The following is a 21,510-nucleotide window of genomic DNA, read 5'->3' on the forward strand; positions in this document are numbered from 1 at the left end:
CAGCAGTTATGATCAGGCAGCTCAGAATAAATCCTAAGTCTCCACAGACTATGTGAGAACTCACGTATTCATTACATGTGTAAACACTAACACAGCCACACAGAGATTTGGGTGTTGTAATGTTGGAAGAAATCTGATCCTAATTATTTAGTCTGTGGCCTCTTATTAGCCAGGCTGTGGGGATCAAATGATTAATTTGGACAAAATATGCCATATTCTAAAAATATCATTACTCTTTATCACATTGCTGCAGTTTCTCTCCCAAAAGCCTCCTAAAATGCACAAGGCAGTCAGGAAGCCCAGGTCTCAATATGACTTTGAATTTAAATCCAGTGCCAGATTTGGCCAACCATTTTCCTTTGCATAGCTTTCCTGGTGCAGTCTTAAGAGGAGACCGGTGTGAGATCAGTAGGTCTGTTGGATTACTGTGCTTGCTGGTGATAAGGAACTGTGCTATGAAGTAGAAATGGTAGTGCATAATGGAAATTCAATTGGCTGAGCCTATAAAAAGTTGGGAGGAGAAAGGGAAGAGCTGAGCCCTGAGTATGGACCACATGCCTGTTTTGTTTCCCGTTGCTCAGCCCCATTACTCTGAATTTGTTCAATCTTTGTTTTTCTTATGAAATTAACTTTAATTAAAGTTTAATCATTTTTAAGCTTTTATAATTCAGGGGAAAAAAAATCCTTTAAAAAAACATTAATATTTAACTCAGAAAATTGCAAGAATGGAGAAGGGCAGTAGAACTAGAGGAATAGTCTGCTTTTGGGTAACGTAGCAGAACTGAAGACAGAAATGTATTAGTGCCTAGGGATATATCAGGGATTGCTTTCTATCAATGACAATACCTGCTGTCCCCTGGGCCATTGCCATGACTTTCATGCCTTCTTGAGATATGTTTTATTTCTTCCTTGGCAGTCCATCGTTTTTGTAATGAATGAGTGGTTTCTGAATAAAGCTGCTTAATTGAAAGCCTTAAATTCCATCCTAAGTGGAAAACTGAGTTCTGCCATGGGCTGTAAGGGCAATTCCCACAGATGACGGGGTTTCTTCTGGGACCTGTGTGCATATAAAGTGAGGACACAATGAACACCATTGCCTGATACTGAACCTCACAAAAATATCCATTTTCTCACCACATCCTTGATAAACCAACATTTCATTTATTTATTTTAGGTTTTTTTTGTTTCCTTGTGAGTACAACAATTTTTCAGTGTAGTTTCTTGAGCACTGAGAATAAATGTACGAGTGTAAATTCTTCTTTCTGGCAGAACATTTTGAAGAAAAAAATAATTTGAGATGCAAATTGTTCACAGTTAGGAAACCCTGAATTTGTTCTAGATACACTAGATATTTTATGTATGGATTTATCAACCAAAATCAACGATTAAAGATTCTTCAAATAAATGTGTTTTTCCTTTCATTGTGATATTTCTAGAAAGAGCCATTATGCAATAGGAGTAAATTTGTAAAGCAAAAATATCATAAGGACTTGATGTCCACTCTAAATGTATTTCTACAGGACTTATTTGGGGATCCTACATGGTTGCAGTGCAAGTTACTCTCTTGGAGTCTATCTTTATACAATTTTCCTTTGAAAGGAACCAAGTTCACATGTTCTGAGATTACTCCTGTGTGAATCAGTATATAAGCAGACAAGAGCAGGAAATCACTTCAGAAGTTCACTCTGAATTCAAACAAAAATGCTAATATGGAAACATGCACTAAGTACATTTCTTTTAATAAGGCTTAAAACATGCTTTCACATTCAGTTACTCATGTGGATAAACCTTGGTATTTTTAGGAAGTACTTTGGCAAATTCATAAAAAATATTTATCAGGGAAAACTTGACAAAAAGGCTGAGGATGGCTGATAGATCAAGAATGCTTGTGGCTGCTGTTAGATGTGGGTGTCTCCTGCCTCTACCTACATTTTTTATGGAAGCATCTGATATAGGACTTGGCCAGTGGCTTGGGTTGGCAAGTGGATCTTTAAGGTTATTCATTTACCTGGTATTGCATGATTCAAGTCATCCAGTGTTCAAGTCACCCACTGCATCAGTGGGTGTGGATCAAGGTAACATTTCTCTCAGATGCCCAATACTATGTTACTGGAAATTTCTGACGCATAGAAAGGCTTAAGTTGTAAGGAACATTAATGATCATCTAGTTCTAACCCCTGTTCTGTGGGCAGGACTACCAACTGTTAGATCAGGCTGCCCAGTATCCAGGCTTGGCCTTGGATACTTCCAGTGACTGGGCATCTACTACTTGTCTGGGGAAAGTGCAGAGAACTATGGTCCACATGATTTGAATGAACCTGGGCATTGTGTGTACGCAAAGCTGCTCTCCTAGGGGGTTAGGGGATTAAATGTAACTGTATGCTGAAATGGAAAGCATAATAATCGTAGTTAAGGAGCTTGATTAGGTGTCAGAAGCAGAAATTCACAGCATTTGCACTGAAAAAAATTCTTTTGTGTGGTTAGATGAATATCCTCTTGTCTTCTATAACAAAAAGAAAGTTTGTATTTTAATCCTACTCCATGCTGGCTCCATAGTGCTTTTTTGGATATCTAGCTTCTTTGTTTTGCAGTCGAATTTAATCACTTGCAGAAAATGCTTGTTGTATCACACACTCTTCAACCATGCACATTATCCCTTAATTATATACAGCTAAGCCCCTCTTGACTATAAGACATGTTGTTTGTTCAAATGCACTTACAAATCCATTTTCTTATCAGGTCTTTGCTGAACATTTACACAACGGGGTACTGTTTAAATATGAAAATAAACCTTTTTTTAAAAAAATGTGACCCACCCACCTGGCCTCCATCTGTGATTGTTCTGTCTCTACAATCTGTTGTCTGCTTTTCCTCAGCGTGTTCTTTATCTTTTTGGATGGCTGCTATCTTTGAGCTGTGTTACTGCCCCTCCCTATTTTCTCTGTGCTTAGTAGAAAGTGACATTTCCAAACCATAAAGATCTGCCATGCAGATCTGATAGACTCTCTCCTGTATGACACAGTTCTGCTCTGCATGTGCAATTAGTAGAGACAACTTCATCTCACAGTATCACAACTAATGCTGTACTGTTTGGAATTCAAACATTACGTGAATCTGGGACATTTTCTCATAGAAGCATGTTTTTTTTCTTACTGTGGACATACTGAAGCAAACCAAGATTCTCCAGATTTTATTCCATTCAGGTTTTTTTCAGCAGTGAATTACTGCAATGCTTTTTCTTTTTTTTTCTGTTCTCCATTAAAGAGGATCTGTGTATTTTAATCTATTACTAAATTGATACTCTAATCTTTAGATAGAGATGTTAAATCCATTTTTATTTTTAAAGATTATAACTAAATACTTACACAAGAAGTTTAAACTTGCAGTCTGTGCACCAATAAAAAATGTGCTGACTTTAGAGAACCTGAAGGGGAATCTCTTCTTAAAGAAACTGAAATGTATTTTTTGCTCCTTCTTAGAACCGTCTCTTGTTTCTTCCTCTCAGAGGCCAACGTAACTAGGTAGAAGTTACTTTTTTGCATAAGTGTTCTTCTTCAAAACCACTGAGAACTGGTAGATGCAAACACTTTTTCTAAGTAGGACAACTGACTTTAAATGTTGGTATATCTGAAACCAGGGTATGCCACTAGTGTTATTTTTAGATAACACGGTTGTGCAGAAAGTTGAATTGTTTTGTTCTTGTGAGTTCTTGAAAGCTGGTATCTTGTTTGTATGGATTCATCTGCTCTATAATGATGGCCTTTAGGAAAGTGTTACAGAAATCTGTGAAAAATTTCTGCTGGATTCAGTCCTGGAATGGTAATGGTAGGTCACTGTCCAAAGGAAACAAAAATGTGTTATTAAGTTATTTTAATTTCATTTCAATTGGAAAGCTTGTAGAGATGTCTGCTTCTGTTCTATTTTATGAATAGGCTCTCCAGAATTATTTCTTGCCAGCCAATTATTAAACGCCATTACAGTCAAATTAAATTAAACATCTCCATCAAGTTGATTGGTCAAAGCTTCAGAAAATTTATAGCGACAAATCTATTTGCCTCACTTCATTTACGGAGACCTTTATCTTAAACCGTATGCTTCAGGTCCCAAAAAAAGCTCAGTTATTTCATATGGGACAAAGAGATTTCATGAAATCATTTCACGTTATTCTTAGGCCTTTATAGGAAACTCTCCCATTAAATTTGTGTCTGGATTGTTGTTGAAATACAGGATTTTGGGGCATCAGGATGGAGTCCTTTGTGTGAGGAAGGAATTGATGATATAAAGATAGACTGAATGAACATACCTAGCACTGTTCGCTTCCCATCAGTATATAAACTACTGAGCTTGTGTTTTTATTATCTTTACATTTTATTAATACCTCAATTAAGCACTTCTTCTGGAATATTGAGAAAAAGTTCTCAGACCCCTGCTCTGAAGGATCTCTGCCAACCATCTCTTTGGCTTGCAGACCTTGCTGACATGTCTCTGCAATGGACCAAACCATATTCTAGTTTTCATTCTGCCTTTGATAATTTAGAAGCAACTCTGCCAAAAATGTTTTCACAGTCTTCTCTCCACCAGTTAATGCTTCTTCTTGTGGAAGTTTGATTTATTTTTTTTACTTCAAAAAAGAAGAAAATGGGCAGCCAGGAAACAAAAGCATGTTGGCAGGTATTTGGAAACTGCTTTTGTGGGATTTGGCTTCTTGATCAGAGGAACTTCGCAGACAAACTGGCAGGATGAGGACTGTTCATTTAGCAGGTGCTTTAATAAGCATGATCATGTAAGGGGACAGGTCCTCTGCTTCTTAGGTAAGGTGATTGTCTTGTATCTGCAGCAGTGTTGTAGCTGTTTAGAGTGGATCAGTCATTTTTTTTGAGTGGATGCAGTGATGCTAAAATATTCTATAAAAATTTAATTGTTTAAAAATCAGAAAAAGAGGGAAAAGGGAGGAGGTCCTACCTAGTAAATAGTACTTCCAATTTCATTTAGAGGTTCATTTCTACCACTAATATGTTTAAGATGTTGTTTTTTTTTTTTCATGAAATCCAAAGATTCTTGCTTTGTTGGAAGGTCAGATAAGATGACCACAGGAATTGTGTTGACTTTAAGTGCAAAAGTATTATTTCCAAGTGATTTATCATTATTAGGTTTTACTGTATTTTTATTTAGAAAACAAGCAAAACCAAAACAAAACCCCAGAATGTCTTTATTTTTATTACTACTTCGAACTTTCTGTGATTCCTTTCCCAAGACATGTTTGCAATGGAGAAGACCAAATATGCATTGAACACTTTGAAGGATTAATTTCTTTATGAATTGATAAGGAATGGCTGTACAGAACCTCTCTGATGTCAGAGAAGTTGGGGGCCAGAAATGCACTGAAAGAAGAGAACTGTGTATAAAGCAAGCTAGCTTGCAGACTATGAGGAAATTTTTCAGTCCTTTATTGTTTGAACTACACCAAAAGAAAAGGAAGCAAAAACATAAATGAAAAGGATTATGAAATAATCTATTGCATTGATGTCCTTACTATTTTTTGTTCCTTTCTTGTGACTGTTAGGGTTGAATTTCGTGCAAGTTAAAAATACATTGTTACGGGTTTGCGAATTTTTTAATAAAATGTTTTCATGTATCTGTTTAGAAATAAAGCACTAACTGCAGCAAAAATTGCAGAGCTGATTTATTTTTGTTGAAGTAATATCTGTTTCCTGGCGATGCATATAAATGATGTGCTATTCTTCTGAGTTAGATAATCCTCTAACTTACTTATCAGAACACTATTACTTTTGTAATGTAAGTTACTGTGATAGTTACTGTTCTTAGATCTGCTGGATTCCTAGTTACCATGGTTGAAACCATTAATAATGGCTAATTAAAACATTAATAGAGAAGATCATAACTAAGTATTCCAAAGCCAGTCAAAGTCTTCTGTAAAACAACCAAGTAGCAACAACAAAAACTGACAACACTCCCTCTCAAATGAACAAACAAACAAAAACAAATGTGCAGAAGTCAGTCCATTGCATTTTTCCATTAGTTTTCTAACTGATTGAGAACCTACTGAGGAAGACAGGTAAAATTTCTACTACTGAGAAAATCCATGCTTAAGGCATTGTTGCATATTTGTGATGAATTTAAATGATGTCCTGCTAAGTGTGAAGTCTTTACTCCTAAACTTGCTCATGAGTTGAGCTGTCACTTAGGCTCTGTGCAGAAGCTACTCAAACACCTTGAAAACTTAATCCTGGGGATGGGCACAGCAGCAAACAAAGGGGAAAAAAAGGTAAAGAATGAAGAGTACAGCCACTGTATATTCCTTTCGTTTTTGTAGCCCACCTTTCACTATGTACTGTGTTCCATAATGGAGTTCCAATATGTCTGTTTTTGAGTGTATCTCATGTTAATTTTCCCAAAATGTGGAGTGGCTTTTTATTTTTGGTTCCCAGGAAAGTTAATGAGAGGTACATGCTCAAATCCTTGAGAACTCTGAAAATATGGAGAAACATGTCATAGCCTCAGTGCATAACTTTTGATTTACTCAATTAATTTTGATCAAGACTACCATAGAGTTTCTTTAATTGCCATTGAAGTGTTGTCTTCTATATGCTTATTTGGAATCTTTACTTTCTAAGTAATTTTGCTGTTATGGTATAGTGATTTTGGTTATTCTTCGATTTCTGAGCTATGTTCTTCATCCTAATTGCTGTCCTTGTGTTTACATTGAATAGGCACACATAATGGTGTACCCAGTAATTTTCTGAAGCAAATCTGTAGGGAAGTAGAGGTTTCATTTCATTTGATGGAAAAAAAAAAAAAAAAGTAAGTAACTACTACTTAGCAAGCATTCTATTTTTGGATCTTCGTTTGTGTGAACAGTGGTATGTGAACATCTCTCAAAAGGCATTAGCAGGACTTTGGACAATAGGGGCATATTAGGCTTGGGAAGTGAATACGAGGTCTGAGAGATTCCTGACAGGCAACAGCAAACATTCAGTGGATGATGGTATGCAGCCATGGGACAGCCCTATTTAGATATGTCATTCACACTATAACTAAGACACCATTAAGAGTCTCGAGTTTACTCTGACTAAACCATACAACATAATTCCTTAGCTGAAACATGAATAATCTCAGATGCTATTGCAGTTTAAAAATCAAGCTAAAATAAACATCTTTTTCAGCTAGACATTTATCATTACATAGTAGTTAGACAAATAAAATACTACAGTCTGAGATCCTTATAAAAGAATATATATTAGGTGCCAGAGAAGGCATAACAGATGCCATCTCTCACTATAAAAGTAATTTACAGTTTCAAACATAGTAATGACTTGAATGTACACAAATTATTGAAAAAGAGGATCAGAGGTTATAAAGTCTCCTCTAGTAACTGGATTTCTTATGTCTACTATTTCACACTGAAGTCCACATTTGGGAATGAGTTTATAACAGTCCACTTTCAGTTTATCTAAACTTTTCAGATATGTTGGCTAAAAAGAGCCTGTGGCGGATGTTGTGATCTGTTAGCCAAGTGTGTCATAAGAGGACGATGCCCACCAAACACCAAATTTTTCTCTAAATTGTATTTTTAATACCATAGAAGATTAAATATTTTGCATTTCTGATTTCTCCCATGCCAAATTGTCATATGTTTGTGGCAGGTTCATACAGAAGGAGGTTGACAAATCTTGCTATAATCACTACCCCATGTTGTTTTCATTCTCCTTGTCTGCTGCTCATTTTCGTTGTGAAAAACCCTAATATATCAGTGACAGGAGGTCTGGATTTGTGGCCGACTGTTATAATTACTCCCACTGAGGTGCTGTCAATAGGATTAAAATAAAGATTCTGGACCTGTCCATCGTAGATGAGGTCAGCAACACTAGCAGTGGGAGTACTGTTTCTGCAAGCTGTGCTTTCAGCCCTGAGTTATGGAACCATAGACATTAATATGAAGGAAATATTTGAAAGCTCTAGTGGAGAAAGACCAGCCCTTTTTTCTGCATTAGTTAAAATATCCATCTGTAATAAATAATCTAACAGCATCCATCTATGTTCTGGCCATACATGTATGTATATTAATTTTCAAATGTATCAGAGCTCCAGAGAGTTTCAATTACAGAACAATCCATTTTACATTTTATAATTAATAAAGTCTTTGCAGCTGCAAAACTTCATCCAGGAAACATCTGCACAAATTCCTTGTGTATACATAATTTCTGTGAAAAGGGGGTTAGCTGAATTGTCTTTAATGTTCACAGGCTTGGGGAAGGTAGAAATGTAGGGAGTTGATTAAGATAACACAGAACAAATCACAAGAATGAAGGCTTATGTCTGCACAAGAGTGAAACAATTTCTAGCTATTGCCTATAGGAAAAAAAAAATGCAATGCATAAGATCACTTCTACAGGTAGTCAACTTACTTTATTCAAGTCAACAGGAAAAGTACCTGAGGTGGGCAGTCCTGTTGCTGTAGTTCTCAGAATGTCTTAACCCCAAGTCTGTAAACTGTTAAAACTTTTGATTATTTCTTTGCCATCTTTTGATGCTGACATTCTTAAAGCATCCATTTTAAAACTTTAGTTTCACGTTCTTCAGTGTATGTAGAACTGTAGCATGCATGCCACTAAAATTTATTTACAACTCTACATGCAACTCTGCTGACAAATAATGGCATCTTCATTTTTCTCTCTATAAAAAACATAAGTCTGCTTTTAAAAGTGATATCAAGCAATAATTAGTGCAGTCACATTTTTGCAAGTCATTATGAATACTTCTTTTCGTATAAAATTAAAAATTATAATCAAAAGCCATGTTCAATCTAGTGTCTAACGTGCTGAAACAATTGTGTGCCCTTTGAGCTTTGAGCAGGTTTGCCACCTGCAAGCGTTGCACTTCTACAAATTGAGATTTTTTTCTATTTAATTTGTTTGCATTATTGTAGTAGCAAATTAGTTTCTTGATTAATGTGTCACTACCCTACAACTGTTTATTCTTTCTACTTTTGCTAGATAAACATCAATTGTTACACATGGCATCCTTAACCCTTACCAAATTTCCATCATCCCTCCTAATTTCAATCCCCTAGCTCTTGTAGAAGGAAAATTAACTTCCACAGTGTTTGTAGTTAAAAGTTTACATAAAAATGAGCAGTATTTAATATGTTCCTCTTTTCCTATTTCCTGTCCCAGAAGTGGGACTCTGGAATGCTGTTTGCTGCTCTCTGCATCTGTTACATCTGTCTTCATTCCCTCTTCCTGAATTTCTTTTTTTATTTTCAATATGAAAAGAAAAATATTATTTGATCTCTACCAGTCTACCAAGGCATATGGCATGCTCACAGCAGAGAAGCTGCTATTTTTTTACATAAACTGGAGTCAGCCTCTCTAGTAAGAACAGCAATATCTTGGTGTGCCATATAGGTGGTAATATAGTTCTTAGAAGAGTATGTTGATGTTTCAGTATTTATTTCTGGTTTTTGCAGTATTCTGTTATTTACTGTAGTTGTATAAGTCCTTAAACACTCACCCACGTTGGCTCAGAATGTATGTCATTGCACTGACTGCAGTGGCATATGTTATACACGTATTTGAAGGGGTGTCCTGCACTGCCACTGTAATCCTGCCCAGCCAGATCCTGCTGTCACGATACATCATTGTTATGACTGAATGCAACTGAGTGCAACTGAGTGTAGAGGAAGAAAGCACCTTGGTACAAGCCAAGAAATATTGCTAGTGTCGTCTTTGCTGGGGTCTTTCATCATATGCAGACAGAATAGTAGAGGTCTTTATCTAAGGATTTCAGACAAGGAAGTTTAAATATGGAATGACATGTCCTGCTCAGTTTCAAAATTCAGTTCTGTGGTGAAGGAGGCTCTCTCCTCATCTGGGGGCAGTTCACATCAGCTTTGTATTTCATGGTGGAACTCTGCCAGCTTCCGAACAGAAGAAATCTCTTTGTTTTGTAGAGGAGGTGGAAAGGTGTACTCAAAAAGCAGCCATAGCTATCCCTGGCAAATAAAGTCCAAGGTATTGGGCAGTCCTGGGTGGTTGTAAGTGGTCAGTATCTAGCAGTTGTGAGGATCAGTTAGTAAGTGAAGAATTGTAACTTGACTGAAGTACAATTTTTCTCCTATATTTGTTGAGGGTTTTGTAATATGTGGGGAACCAGCTAACTTTTCAGGACTGTTAGGTTATCAGGTTATCTGCCTCTGTGCTGTCTGCAAAGTGTGACTGCTGTTGATTTGAAACTCTTTCCTGGAATGGGCGAAACTTTGGAGCACATTTAAACAAAACAGGAGCATTCTGGGAACAGCTATTCTTCGTGATAGCCAGCTCTTCACAATGAGCAGATTTGTTTGGTGTTGGCTTTCATCTCTTTGTTATCCTCACCTTTTTCAGTATCCTAGAAGCCCTTCGGTAAAAAAATCACTCCTGACTCTTACTTTGCTTGATTGAGAACCAAACTAGTTTGCTGAAACCAGGGCTGTCATGGATTACGGCTACACCTTCAGAGTGCTGCCTCACTAGGTACACATGCCTGCATGTCTCCCATCACTGCCTCAGCTCTGTAGTTTGAATTACAAGATACACTCTTGTGTTGGCAAAATGTGTTACTGCTGACTGCTCTCTCGCACCAGTGAACTGAGATATTAAAATGGATGTGATCAAGTGCAATTTAAACAACCTCAAGTTTGTCCATGAGATACTTCTGAAGAACCATATACACTTCTTTTTATCTTTAGATTTTATTTTTAGATTTATCACTTTTAGATTTGCATATGCAGATCTCCATGTAATATTTGGCTAGTTATTATTTTAACAATTAATATTATTATAATGTTGCTTGTGGAGGTTGTGGCACAGGGGATTTTATGCCATCTGTCCCTGTGATCTTAAAAATATTATAAAAAGTATTAAATAGGTCAGACTAGATGTATTTAAATTGTTTATAATATCTAAAATTCACTGTGATAATCTGGCACAGTAAAAAAAAAGGGGGGGGGGGGGGAAGAAAGTAAAAGAGTCAAAAAGGTATTTTGAAGCAGTTTTTTCCAACTTGTTATCACATTTTTGTAAGTGGCCTGTGCAATACTCTGTCTTGATAAAATTTTGAGTTATATGTTTCTTGATGAGGACAATGTTAAATACAGTATTTTAGCTGTATTTAATTATTAGTAATTAATGTAACTTTTTAGGAGCAATATAAGTATTCAGTTTTATGTTCTTCTGCTGAATTGAAAATTTGCTTTGACAAAATTCAGTTTGTGAAGAAAAGTGGGAAAATAATTCAGTTGTTTTTCTCCAACAAGTGCTTTTAATTGTGGTGTGTATCCTGGCATACTTTCCTATCTGAAGTGTTATAAAGTTTCTTAAATCCGTTTAAAATCTTTTTTCCTACAGTTAAAAATGTCATTTCTGGAATACACTGCCCCTTAAACTTACAGGGTTTTTAAGTTGAAGGGGTAGTTTTTACATGTCATCACATAAACCCGTTCTTGGAAAAAGGAGAATGGAATTGTAGCATGATTCAAGTGCCTGAACCTGCTGCCTCTGGTGTGATACGCGGGGGAATAAATGGCTTTCAGTCATGTACTAGTATCAGATATTCAACTCCTTTGAAGTCTAATAAGAAATGCACACTTACTTTAAATAAGCAACTAAGCAAATAAATGTCTCGATCAAGTCATCAGGAAAAAAAAAAATTAAAAGGAGTTTTCTATTTACATTTTGTTATTTCTGTCTGAAATCTCTGTTTTGCTCTGTGTCTTTGCTTGGAATATGTTTCCTGCTGAGAAGGACAGACTGGAGTCACAGTAGGGATCTTTGCCTTTTAAGTTCCTCTTTCCTTTTGCAGAGGGCTGTGTGCTGGAAGACCCAGTGTATTTGTCCAGTGTTTTGCTCAGCATGAGAGGAACATAACTATTTAAGAAAGGCAGGAAACTATTATTTGGTCATTTTAGCTACATTTCAATTGCAAGTACTGAAAGAACAGAGAGAAGTTTAAATACAAAGGTATTCATGTACCTTAAATCAGTTCAGCTTTTGTGCTCTTTGGTCAGGAAATTCTGTATCTTGAATGAAGGTGTGAAAGACTAATTCTGAGTTAAATTTGCCACAACTATAATTTCATTGCTTGTATTTACCCAAAGTGCTTCTCTAAAATTCTTTTTGTCCTTTTCTTAATGGCATATTTGTACACCTATTGCAGTAGATTCAAACTATAGCATGTTTTACAAGCAGAGTTTGATTTTATATATATATATATATTTAATGTGGACTCATGCTCCTTTGTCAAAGTCATAGGATACATGCTTTGCATGCTAATTTTCTCTGCCAGGTTATTTAGCTTCCATTCCCTTGCTGCTGTTTTTTTATTTTTATTGTTTTCCCAGCGAGACAAAGTACATGTTATGGTGCTTCCTGTCCTTCAGGCATATTTTTCTTCAGAAAGTTAATATGTTGATAAAGAGTAATACAGGGCCAGAATTTTCTGTTGTCTTATACTGGATTTAACTAATTAATCAACTTTATTTTTATCTTACCTCCAAGTTTTTCTTTCAGTTGCATAAAACTTATCAGATTAACAAGAATTGCATGGCCACAGCTAGACTGTTGTTCCAGTCCAAATGCTACTAAAGTCAATGACGCTCTTCATTGTCTTTGGTGAAATTTAGATAAAGCTCATTGTTTTCATACTCTTTCCATCACTGCAGTACCAGATAACAGAAATAACTGCTCCAAATATCAGCATGTTCTGATACTTTGCACTTCTGTTCTGAGAAAACATCCAAGCAAATATGAATATAACCAAAGTAAATTCTCTCCCTCTGAATTCACAATGACTATTTAACTAGCTTTAATATTTTGATACCCATACTAACTTTCACCCACAGTTCTTTACATACAGCTGGAGGCTTAGAAGACAGTTGAGACTGTGAAGGAAGAGGAAAAAAGAAACTGAATAAAACAGTGTGGTTATAGAATCTTCTGTTTTGTTAGAAAATTCTTGAAGACTTCTGTTTTCTGTTTTTTTGTTTGTTTGATTGGTTTTTTATGTTGACAACACTGGTAAGTTTGCCCATAAACTCAGTGCTGAAATGGAATGTTAATCTGTTTCCAATTTGAACACTGTGTGATCTTCACTTCTGTTTTCCCTTTACCCTAGAGCTCATGTGGTTGAGCAGTTCTTAAACTGTCTTTCTAAGTTGTATTTCTAAGCTTGGAAGTGTTGCTGGAGTTATGCTTTATGGGTGTTTGTGCTTTGGGATCTGTGGCAGTAGCTGATAAAAATATTTATAAATGTAAGTTCTGGAAACAGCACACATTTTTATTTTCATGGGTTCACAGAACACAAACCAAAATATGAAATGATCTTACATGTATATTTCCAACTGTCCATCTTCTAACCTTTCCTTAGAAGTTTTGTTAAATTTGGTTCAGCCTAGTTGTCTCTGTGAAACTGGAAATAATATTTGTGCAACTCGTGCAGTTTGTCCTCCTTTTTCTGCTTGTTCCATACCAGTACCACCTGTCCAACAAGTGTTCACACCTCATTTTTTACTGGGGATCAGGCTTTTCTAGTGGTTTATGGCTTCTTTGGGTTTCTCAGATCAGTAACATTTGCTTCATTAATTCCAAATCAGCTGATTCAGATACCAGAAACTCTTCAGTGGACTAAGTGAAGAGCTTTTCCAGTCTTTTTTCACATACTTGAAGTACTGCAGGAAGTACTCCTGTTGTTTTGCACCATTATTCTACTCTTTGGTGAAAAATGATGTCTGTTTTATTTCTGTGGCCTTCTGTGTTAAAACATTGTGCTGTGAACTGCTGGCATATTTGTAGCATATGCTTGCATTCATAAAAATGCCACAAAAACATTAATAGCACCAACTTGAGAAAGAGAAATTGTGCCTTGCTTTCACCACCATAATAGAATGGGTAGTTTAGATGTTCACAGCAGTGTGTACTAAATACAATAGAGATAGAATAAAGATCATAATAGTAGTCTATGCAAATCTAAGTCTTAATTTGTGCTGTTGTTCTTTAGCTTGTGGCCGTGGGTTCTACAAATCATCTTCACAAGATCTGCAGTGCTCCCGCTGTCCTACTCACAGCTTTTCTGACAAGGAAGGATCTTCAAGATGCGACTGTGAAGATAGCTATTATAGAGCGCCTTCTGATCCACCATATGTTGCATGCACAAGTGAGTCAGTTGTGAATTTAATAGTAAAGGACATTGCCTAACCAACCAGGTGCCATCATTTGTAGCTAGTAGTTTCGGTTGACTCTTCCTGTATTTGCAAAGTACATTTGCAACAGTAAATGAAATTGAAAGGCAGAGGGGGAAAAAATTGACAGTGAATATGGAATCAGCAAAAATGTAATTTTCACATTTGCTTGATATAATACTGGAAAATATTGCATGTTGGGTAAGTGTGTAACTCTTAATAGTATACAGGCATAGTTTTCCCATGACTTTAAAACTGATGCGGATGATGTGTTTTATGTGATACAATATCAAAATGAAGAATTTAAAGTAGCCTATGTAGATTTGATTTTTAACTGAAAAGTGATTGGATCTGTCTTAATCTTGCAACTGCAGATAGACTAGTCTTCACAGATAGGTGGTTCAAATAGTGGAAGTCTGCTAAATCCAAAACAGCACCAAATATCTCTGTAAATCATACCAGAGCTTGTAGCAAAGAGTTACCTTGCTGATGCTGTATGTTTAGAAGAAAGAAACAATTCCCATACTAGGAAAACTATAAAAGGCAACCTTTAAGGTACATTAACCAATCCTGCTTAATTGCACAAGTGAAACAGCTCGAGTCAGTTGCAGTAAATATGCAGACAATTGTTAGCCTGATGCCTTAATGGAAAATAAATAAAGCTCTTGCCAAGTGAGTTCAAGGAAGCTTTTATGGAGCTTGTTCTAAAAAATAATGAAATGTTTATGCAAAGAAAAATGCTTCAACTATTTTCTGTCTTAGTAATTAGAATGCTAGCTGCATGTCCCACTGTGGTTCTGTGCCTTTATGCTGGACTTTTTTTGTGTTACACAGGACCTCCATCTGCACCACAGAACCTCATTTTCAACATCAACCAGACTACCGTGAGTTTAGAGTGGAGTCCTCCTGCTGACAATGGGGGAAGAAATGATGTGACCTACCGCATTTTGTGCAAGAGGTGCAGCTGGGAGCAGGGAGAATGTGTTCCTTGTGGAAGTAACATTGGATATATGCCCCAGCAAACTGGATTAGTAGATAACTATGTCACTGTCATGGACCTGCTAGCTCATGCTAACTACACATTTGAAGTTGAAGCTGTGAATGGGGTGTCTGACTTGAGTCGTTCCCAGAGGCTTTTTGCAGCTGTCAGTATTACCACTGGTCAAGCAGGTAAGATTTCATCATTTGTATGAATCTTAACAGTGTGAGACTAAGAGAAACTGGTAACATGCGAACCACAGATGTGGTAAATCAAGAGCATGTTTGGTACATTCTGTCTCGTTAATCTTTTCACTTTGCTAACTAGTTAATTTGAGTTTATAATATTTCTTGGTGATCTCTCCTGTTTCTTGGCTTCAGGACTGCTTTCAGAAAACTGCATGAAAATCCTAAAGAAGACACACACACACACATATATATATAATTAAATATTTTTATTACTTAACTTTATTTATTCAACTTTATTATAAATTAGATTTTTTAAATTCTGCATTTTTTTTTTTAATTACATCACTGTATATTAATCCCCAGTATCTGAAGAAAAAGTAGACATGACAGTCTTATGCAGGCTTCCTTTCTGAATATTTTAAACCACTATAGGAGTCCCAGGTCATTACAAGATGATCTGTATATGTTATGGTGTTTTTGGTGTTCTATGTTTTCCCTCAGGATTACATTTCTAATTTATCTTATATTTCCAGATATCTGATTATGAGATTCAGTGAGAATGTGATGGTTCGTCTTTGTTTCTTCTGCTTATCATAATCTGACAGGTGAAATGTCAGGGAAAATAAAATCAAACTAGCGTATCACCCCAGGGGAATAGGGCTTTGGTTGTCTGTAAGCTCAGTTAAAAAACAGAATTCTTAGATTTGGGACTCTGAAATGACAAGTTATTTCTTGATTAAAAACATAGGCCTCTGAATCTACAATATATTACATAAAATTAACTTTTTATATCTTTTTATCTTAAACCAAACATTAATTGCAAGATTTATTTATCAAAGAAGTGCCTTAAAAATTATATGAGTAACCGATGTTTGCTGTAAGAACAACTAATCAGTGTTTTAAATAATATTTCATACTTACATCTCAGAGGACATTTTTATTATGATCAAATTATTATTTTTCAATCATATATAATTACAGGTAGAATTGTTCCCTTGTACTATTGCTTGATACAAAACAAAATTACCATACATTTTCACTGTTTGTTCATTGCTGCATGAACAATCAGGGAAAACTGTAGTTGTTTAGTTACTTTACACTTTAAAGATGGTAATTTAAACAAAGACAAGAAATTTTACTTCTCCTTCCCCACTCCTCACCCACAAACCTAGGATGGTTTATTAAAGTTAGTCTGGAATATTTGTGGGATTTTTAATGTCCCCATACCGCTTCCTTGCATACCAAAGCCACATTTCATATGATTTTGGAACCAAGTCTGCTACTGAAAGATTTGCTCCATGTGTTCATTTAGTTTTTGGGGCTTCTGATGAGTTTTTCATCATGGAGAAATTACTCTGAAACTATTTTTGTTCCACAGATTATATTCTTTTGGCATTTTGACTTTTCATCTTTAAAATAATTATTCGTAATTCTTTAAATGTACAAAGGTGGATAGTGTACTGCTCTTTGCAGATGCCTGTATAGAACCATCACATAAAGAAAAGGATTTGGAGTTTTTTTGTTTGTTTGTTTTTGTTTTTAAATTTAGCTGATTCAAATAGGCTTTACATCATGTTCTTTGAAAGTTTAGTGACACACAGCATATTTCAGTGTAATTCAGTGTCCGGTGTTGTGTCTTAGGAAGATGAAAAAATCTTAATCAGAAATTTGTTTTATTAGGGTTTTTGAAACCAAAAGACATAAGGTGATTATCCTCTGGTACCTTATGAATGAGCAGTATGATTTTACAGAATGATCCTTGCATCTTGCCCAGAGTTGTTAGTGGAAGTATAAGATATAGTGGAAGTATTGCAGAGATACTAGGAAAAGTGTCTGCATTTGACCTGGTGATTTCAAGTAATGAAAAAACCTTCATGCGTCAAAATAAGGTTTATAAGAGCATGCAGCAGGATGCCTGACCCTGTTCCCCCTGCACTCTCCAGTCTGCTGTGAGATTATGTTTAGGCATGCATTTTTCAGTGCTGCAGAATTTGAACATTGTCACCACTGGGAGAAAGGGTTTTTTTAAAGCTGAAGCTTTTTCTGTTTAGCACTTCTGAGTATCATCATTTAAATGCTTCCAGTTGGGCATAGAGAAAGAATATACATAAGAAACAGATTTTGAAAAAAGGAAGGAAAAAAAAAAAAAAAAGGCTCTCTTTGTTACAGTTTTCTCCATCTGTGAGTAGAAGGTAACCCTTATCATTCTTCATCAAGCACTTCAACATCTTCCGATTAAAAGTGCCATGAAAATGAAACCTATTTCACCAGAATTACAAAATTCATGTTAAACAAAATAGTCCTTCAGGAAAAAAATTAAAAAAAAAAGAAGGATTCACAAAAAGGAAATACCTCTTTTCACATTATTTTTACAACTGCATATTGTGGATCCTAATTTCTTTGATTTCTCAAGGAGGAAAATATTTTAGGTGGAACAGATTGATGACTGTAATTGAATAGAAAGAGGCAGGTTGCTCAAAGGAGACTGTTATGCTTCTGTGCTATTTTATTTTACCATGGAGAGAAGGAAAATGTTGGATTTATTTATAGCCGAGTAAACTAGGATTCATGCAGCTTTCATTTGTTACTATGTGACTGTTCTCTACTTTTGGCAAAAAGGACTTTTTCTATGCCCATATTGCTTTTTATGTGTGTAAATGTGTCTAACTAAACCTTCCTCACATATTATTGTGCGAGCACAATAGGTGGCTATATATAATTACTGAGTTCACCAATTGCACGGAGGCTTGCAGTGAGAATTTCGTTTAGGAGTTTTGTTTTAATAGAATTGAACCTTTCTGGTCATATTCACAAAATTCAGATAATTTTGTAATTATAATGGAAAACTACTGATAGAATAATGGGATTTGGAGATATATTCAGTATCTTTTTTCAGCTGCATATAAGAAGCTCCTGATGTGGCTGAGGGAACACATCACAGAAAATATCCAGGTGGTTGATTAAAAAAAAATAAGCTATTTATATTTGTGAAAATAGCATAATAAAGTGAGTACAAGTGGGAAGTTAGCATTTCACATTGCTCACGTACGTACATGTGACCCAGCGCTGTTCATTCAGCCTTCTTAATGCCATTGTGACCAGGCTATCAGCTGTCCTATGATGTATCTACTACACCACAGAAATGAACCACTGTTTTTAGTTTGTTTTTTTACAAAAGCGTGAAAGAACTATGCTAGAATCATGTGTAAAAGATTAATTACACTTATTCTCCCAAGAGTAAACCATCTTGTTTCATATCTTGCCTATTCAGCATCATATAAAGACTACAAGATGTCATCCCTGCATTACAAGCTTGTCTATGTGAAGCCATGCATCCTTGTAGAATTTAGATTTAAATGTGACTTAGCCCTAGTTACAATAGGGGAATGTACTGAAGAGCTGCAGCTGGCAAACAGCTGACAACTACAAGCTTTTCAAGCTTACTGAATGGTTGCTTACCGAAGATAAAATTTGCTACTTCCTTAATAGGATATTTGTTTTCAGGTGGTACTGGAAGTTTCTTTTGATCATTCAAATTCCTTTTCAAATTTTATAATTTTTCCATAGTATATCTGTAAAAGGCTAGTGGAACTGGGTAGGCCTTATGGCAAATGAATATTTGTCAGATTTTGGCACTTACAGAACTTCAAACTGTGAAAAACAAACAAATAAATAAATAAATAAATATATGAGTTTCAACAGCAATTGGATCTTTTGCAAAGATACTATATTTTTAAAACTATCTTTCTGCATCCATCCCTTTGAAGTCTATCTAAGTGGACAATTGATGGATCTCTGATGATGAATGAGAGTCGTCCAAATTACCTTGATTCTGTAAAACTTAAGATATATTGGGTGATTGCCACCATTCATCAGTGTTTGGGAAAATTTAAGCATCTGTCCTGATCCAGTTTGAGTTGTCTTTATAATCACTGGAAGGAAAAAAGCATATCCAAGGGAACACACATCATGTCTTACTACTGTAAGCAAACATGACAAATGAAAGTTAAAATGTAATGCTCATGTCTGCTTCTAAACATGCTCTCTGTCCTCATGAAGGGTGAATTTCCTAATGTTCGCTCCTTCGCAGCAGGAGAAAAATTTCTACAACTCCGTTAGCTTATGCTTCCCCTTCTCATGCAGTTGATGCTGACAACTTTTATATGCTGATTTGTTTTCTCATTTTTTAGACCTCTTAGATTTCATATTTTCTGACCTTTTGTACAAGAAGCAGATCCTATGCCTCGCACACCTAAATGAATGAATGAATGAATAAAAAAGTCTTTCAAAGCTGTCTTATCCCAGCAACTTAAAGGAAAAACATTACATGCTATAAAATCAGAACTATTAGCAGCAGAACCATTGATTTACATGGCAAGAAGAAAACAGAATTGGAAAAAAGCCATGCCTTGTGTTAAGCTATATGATAGAATCTGCCTTTCTTAGTCTCTCAGATACTTGAGAAGTCTTGCTGAAGGAGAAGTGTTCTGAATTCTGTTACTATCCATTCCCCTTTGCTTGTTGCTGCTCATTGTTTTCCTCTTCTTTGCTTCTGTATGGATTTTTCTTCCAGCTCTCAGTTTCCTTTATTCATTTTTAGAAGTTTCTTCTTTCTTAATCTTCATGCTATTGATCATCTGTTTGCTTCCTGTTTCCTGTCTTAAACCTGATTTTATTTAGCAATGAGCTGTCTCCCAGCAGAGGCAACAATCAAGCAGATTTGTGGCTGTAGCTTTACCAGTCTCTTTGACCTCACTGTTGAGTACTAGTTTTCTCTCCTTACCCCAGACCATTATAATGTCTTCCCATTCTACCTATAAGTTGTTTTAATCTAATTTATCTTCCATCCAGTGGTCATGTCTGGTGATACTGGATTTTTTACTATTATTATTTACTGTTATTATACTATTATAAGTAACTTCATTGTTCAGCTGGTCACTTCTGGTATTCTTATCCTTCTGGACCAGTAGGCAGACAGCATGGTGCTTTTGTAAATGTTCTGCACACCGTGGCCACCAACTTGAAAGGGTAAAAGCAGAACAAAAATGAATGTCATAGTAACTATTCCTCTAGTTTTTATATGTCCTGTCAATAAATTTTAAAAATGTATTGACTTATTTCTGTAGAACTAAGACTGCTTATTGGTCTCAAATCACCTTACTGCAGACTAATATTGCAGATGTTTTGACAGGAAGTAGTAACTGAATTTATTACAGAATTAAGGTAATGGATAAAAACTTGATAAGAGTTCCAGTGTCTGTACAGCAAATACTATCAGACTGGGGAGAGCAATTTTTTTCATTCACTGATTGTATCAGGTCATATTTAATGCAGTGAAATCCACAAGGTTATAGTGATATTGTACTACTACTAGATTGAGTATTATTGTAAGATTAGTGCTAAAAATAAGTTATTATATTTTTAGGGATTATCACAAAGGAGGAATCAGCTATACAGAGAATAATGTAATATAGCAATATGGCAATATGATACTTATTATATAAAGCAATATAACAAGATGTATGATTTTTTATGGGTTTGTATTTTAGGGGGTTGGTTTTTTGTTTGTTTGGGGTTTGTTTGTCTTTTTTTTTTATAGTCTACGGATAGTATTTACTTTTTTTCTAATATATTTAGGTCTAACTTGTTCTAATATTTTTCACTGAAAGATAGGAGAGAAAGCAAGAAAGCAGGTATTAGCTGTGTTGCTTAGGGTCTGATCCTGCACCGCTGAAGTCAATGGAAGATTTGTCATTGACTTCAGTAGGAGCAGGATTTGAACCTCATGCTCTGTCAGAACACACAGGAACCAAGGCAGTGAATATTGTGTCATCCTGAAAAAATCCTTCATACCACATTTTGACTGTAACTGTAGCACATCAGTCTGTAGCTGCACTTCATTTGAATTTTATATTCAAGTATACCGAAAATGTGATTTGCTTTTCAAATGTGTATAATAACTCCCCTCTTCAGCTTTACCATAAAAATTTTTTAGAAGCAAATGTAATTGATTTTTTGTTGTGGTGGTGGTGGGTTTTTTTGTTTTTTGAGTTTTGTTGTTGTTTGGTTGGTTTTGGCCAAGAAAATGAGAAAGTTTTTCTAATAGAAAC

The 21,510-nt window shown here is 35.6% G+C and overlaps 1 protein-coding gene across 8 annotated transcripts in view; it reads left to right on the forward strand.

Annotated features, from left to right (window-relative positions):
- Positions 1–21,510, forward strand: part of EPHA7 (EPH receptor A7) — a 157,636-nt gene that overhangs the window by 37,917 nt on the left and 98,209 nt on the right. For all 8 annotated transcript variants that reach the window (XM_015858872.3, XM_015858876.3, XM_015858873.3 and 5 more), the window contains exons 4-5: positions 14,053–14,208; positions 15,068–15,403. In XM_015858872.3, the coding sequence (XP_015714358.2) occupies positions 14,053–14,208; positions 15,068–15,403 (492 nt within the window). The remainder of the gene's footprint in view (positions 1–14,052; positions 14,209–15,067; positions 15,404–21,510) is intronic.

This window comes from Coturnix japonica, chromosome 3 (assembly GCF_054131305.1).
Source record: "Coturnix japonica strain WE chromosome 3, WE-NBRP24, whole genome shotgun sequence".
In the NCBI taxonomy this organism is placed as follows: domain Eukaryota; kingdom Metazoa; phylum Chordata; class Aves; order Galliformes; family Phasianidae; genus Coturnix; species Coturnix japonica.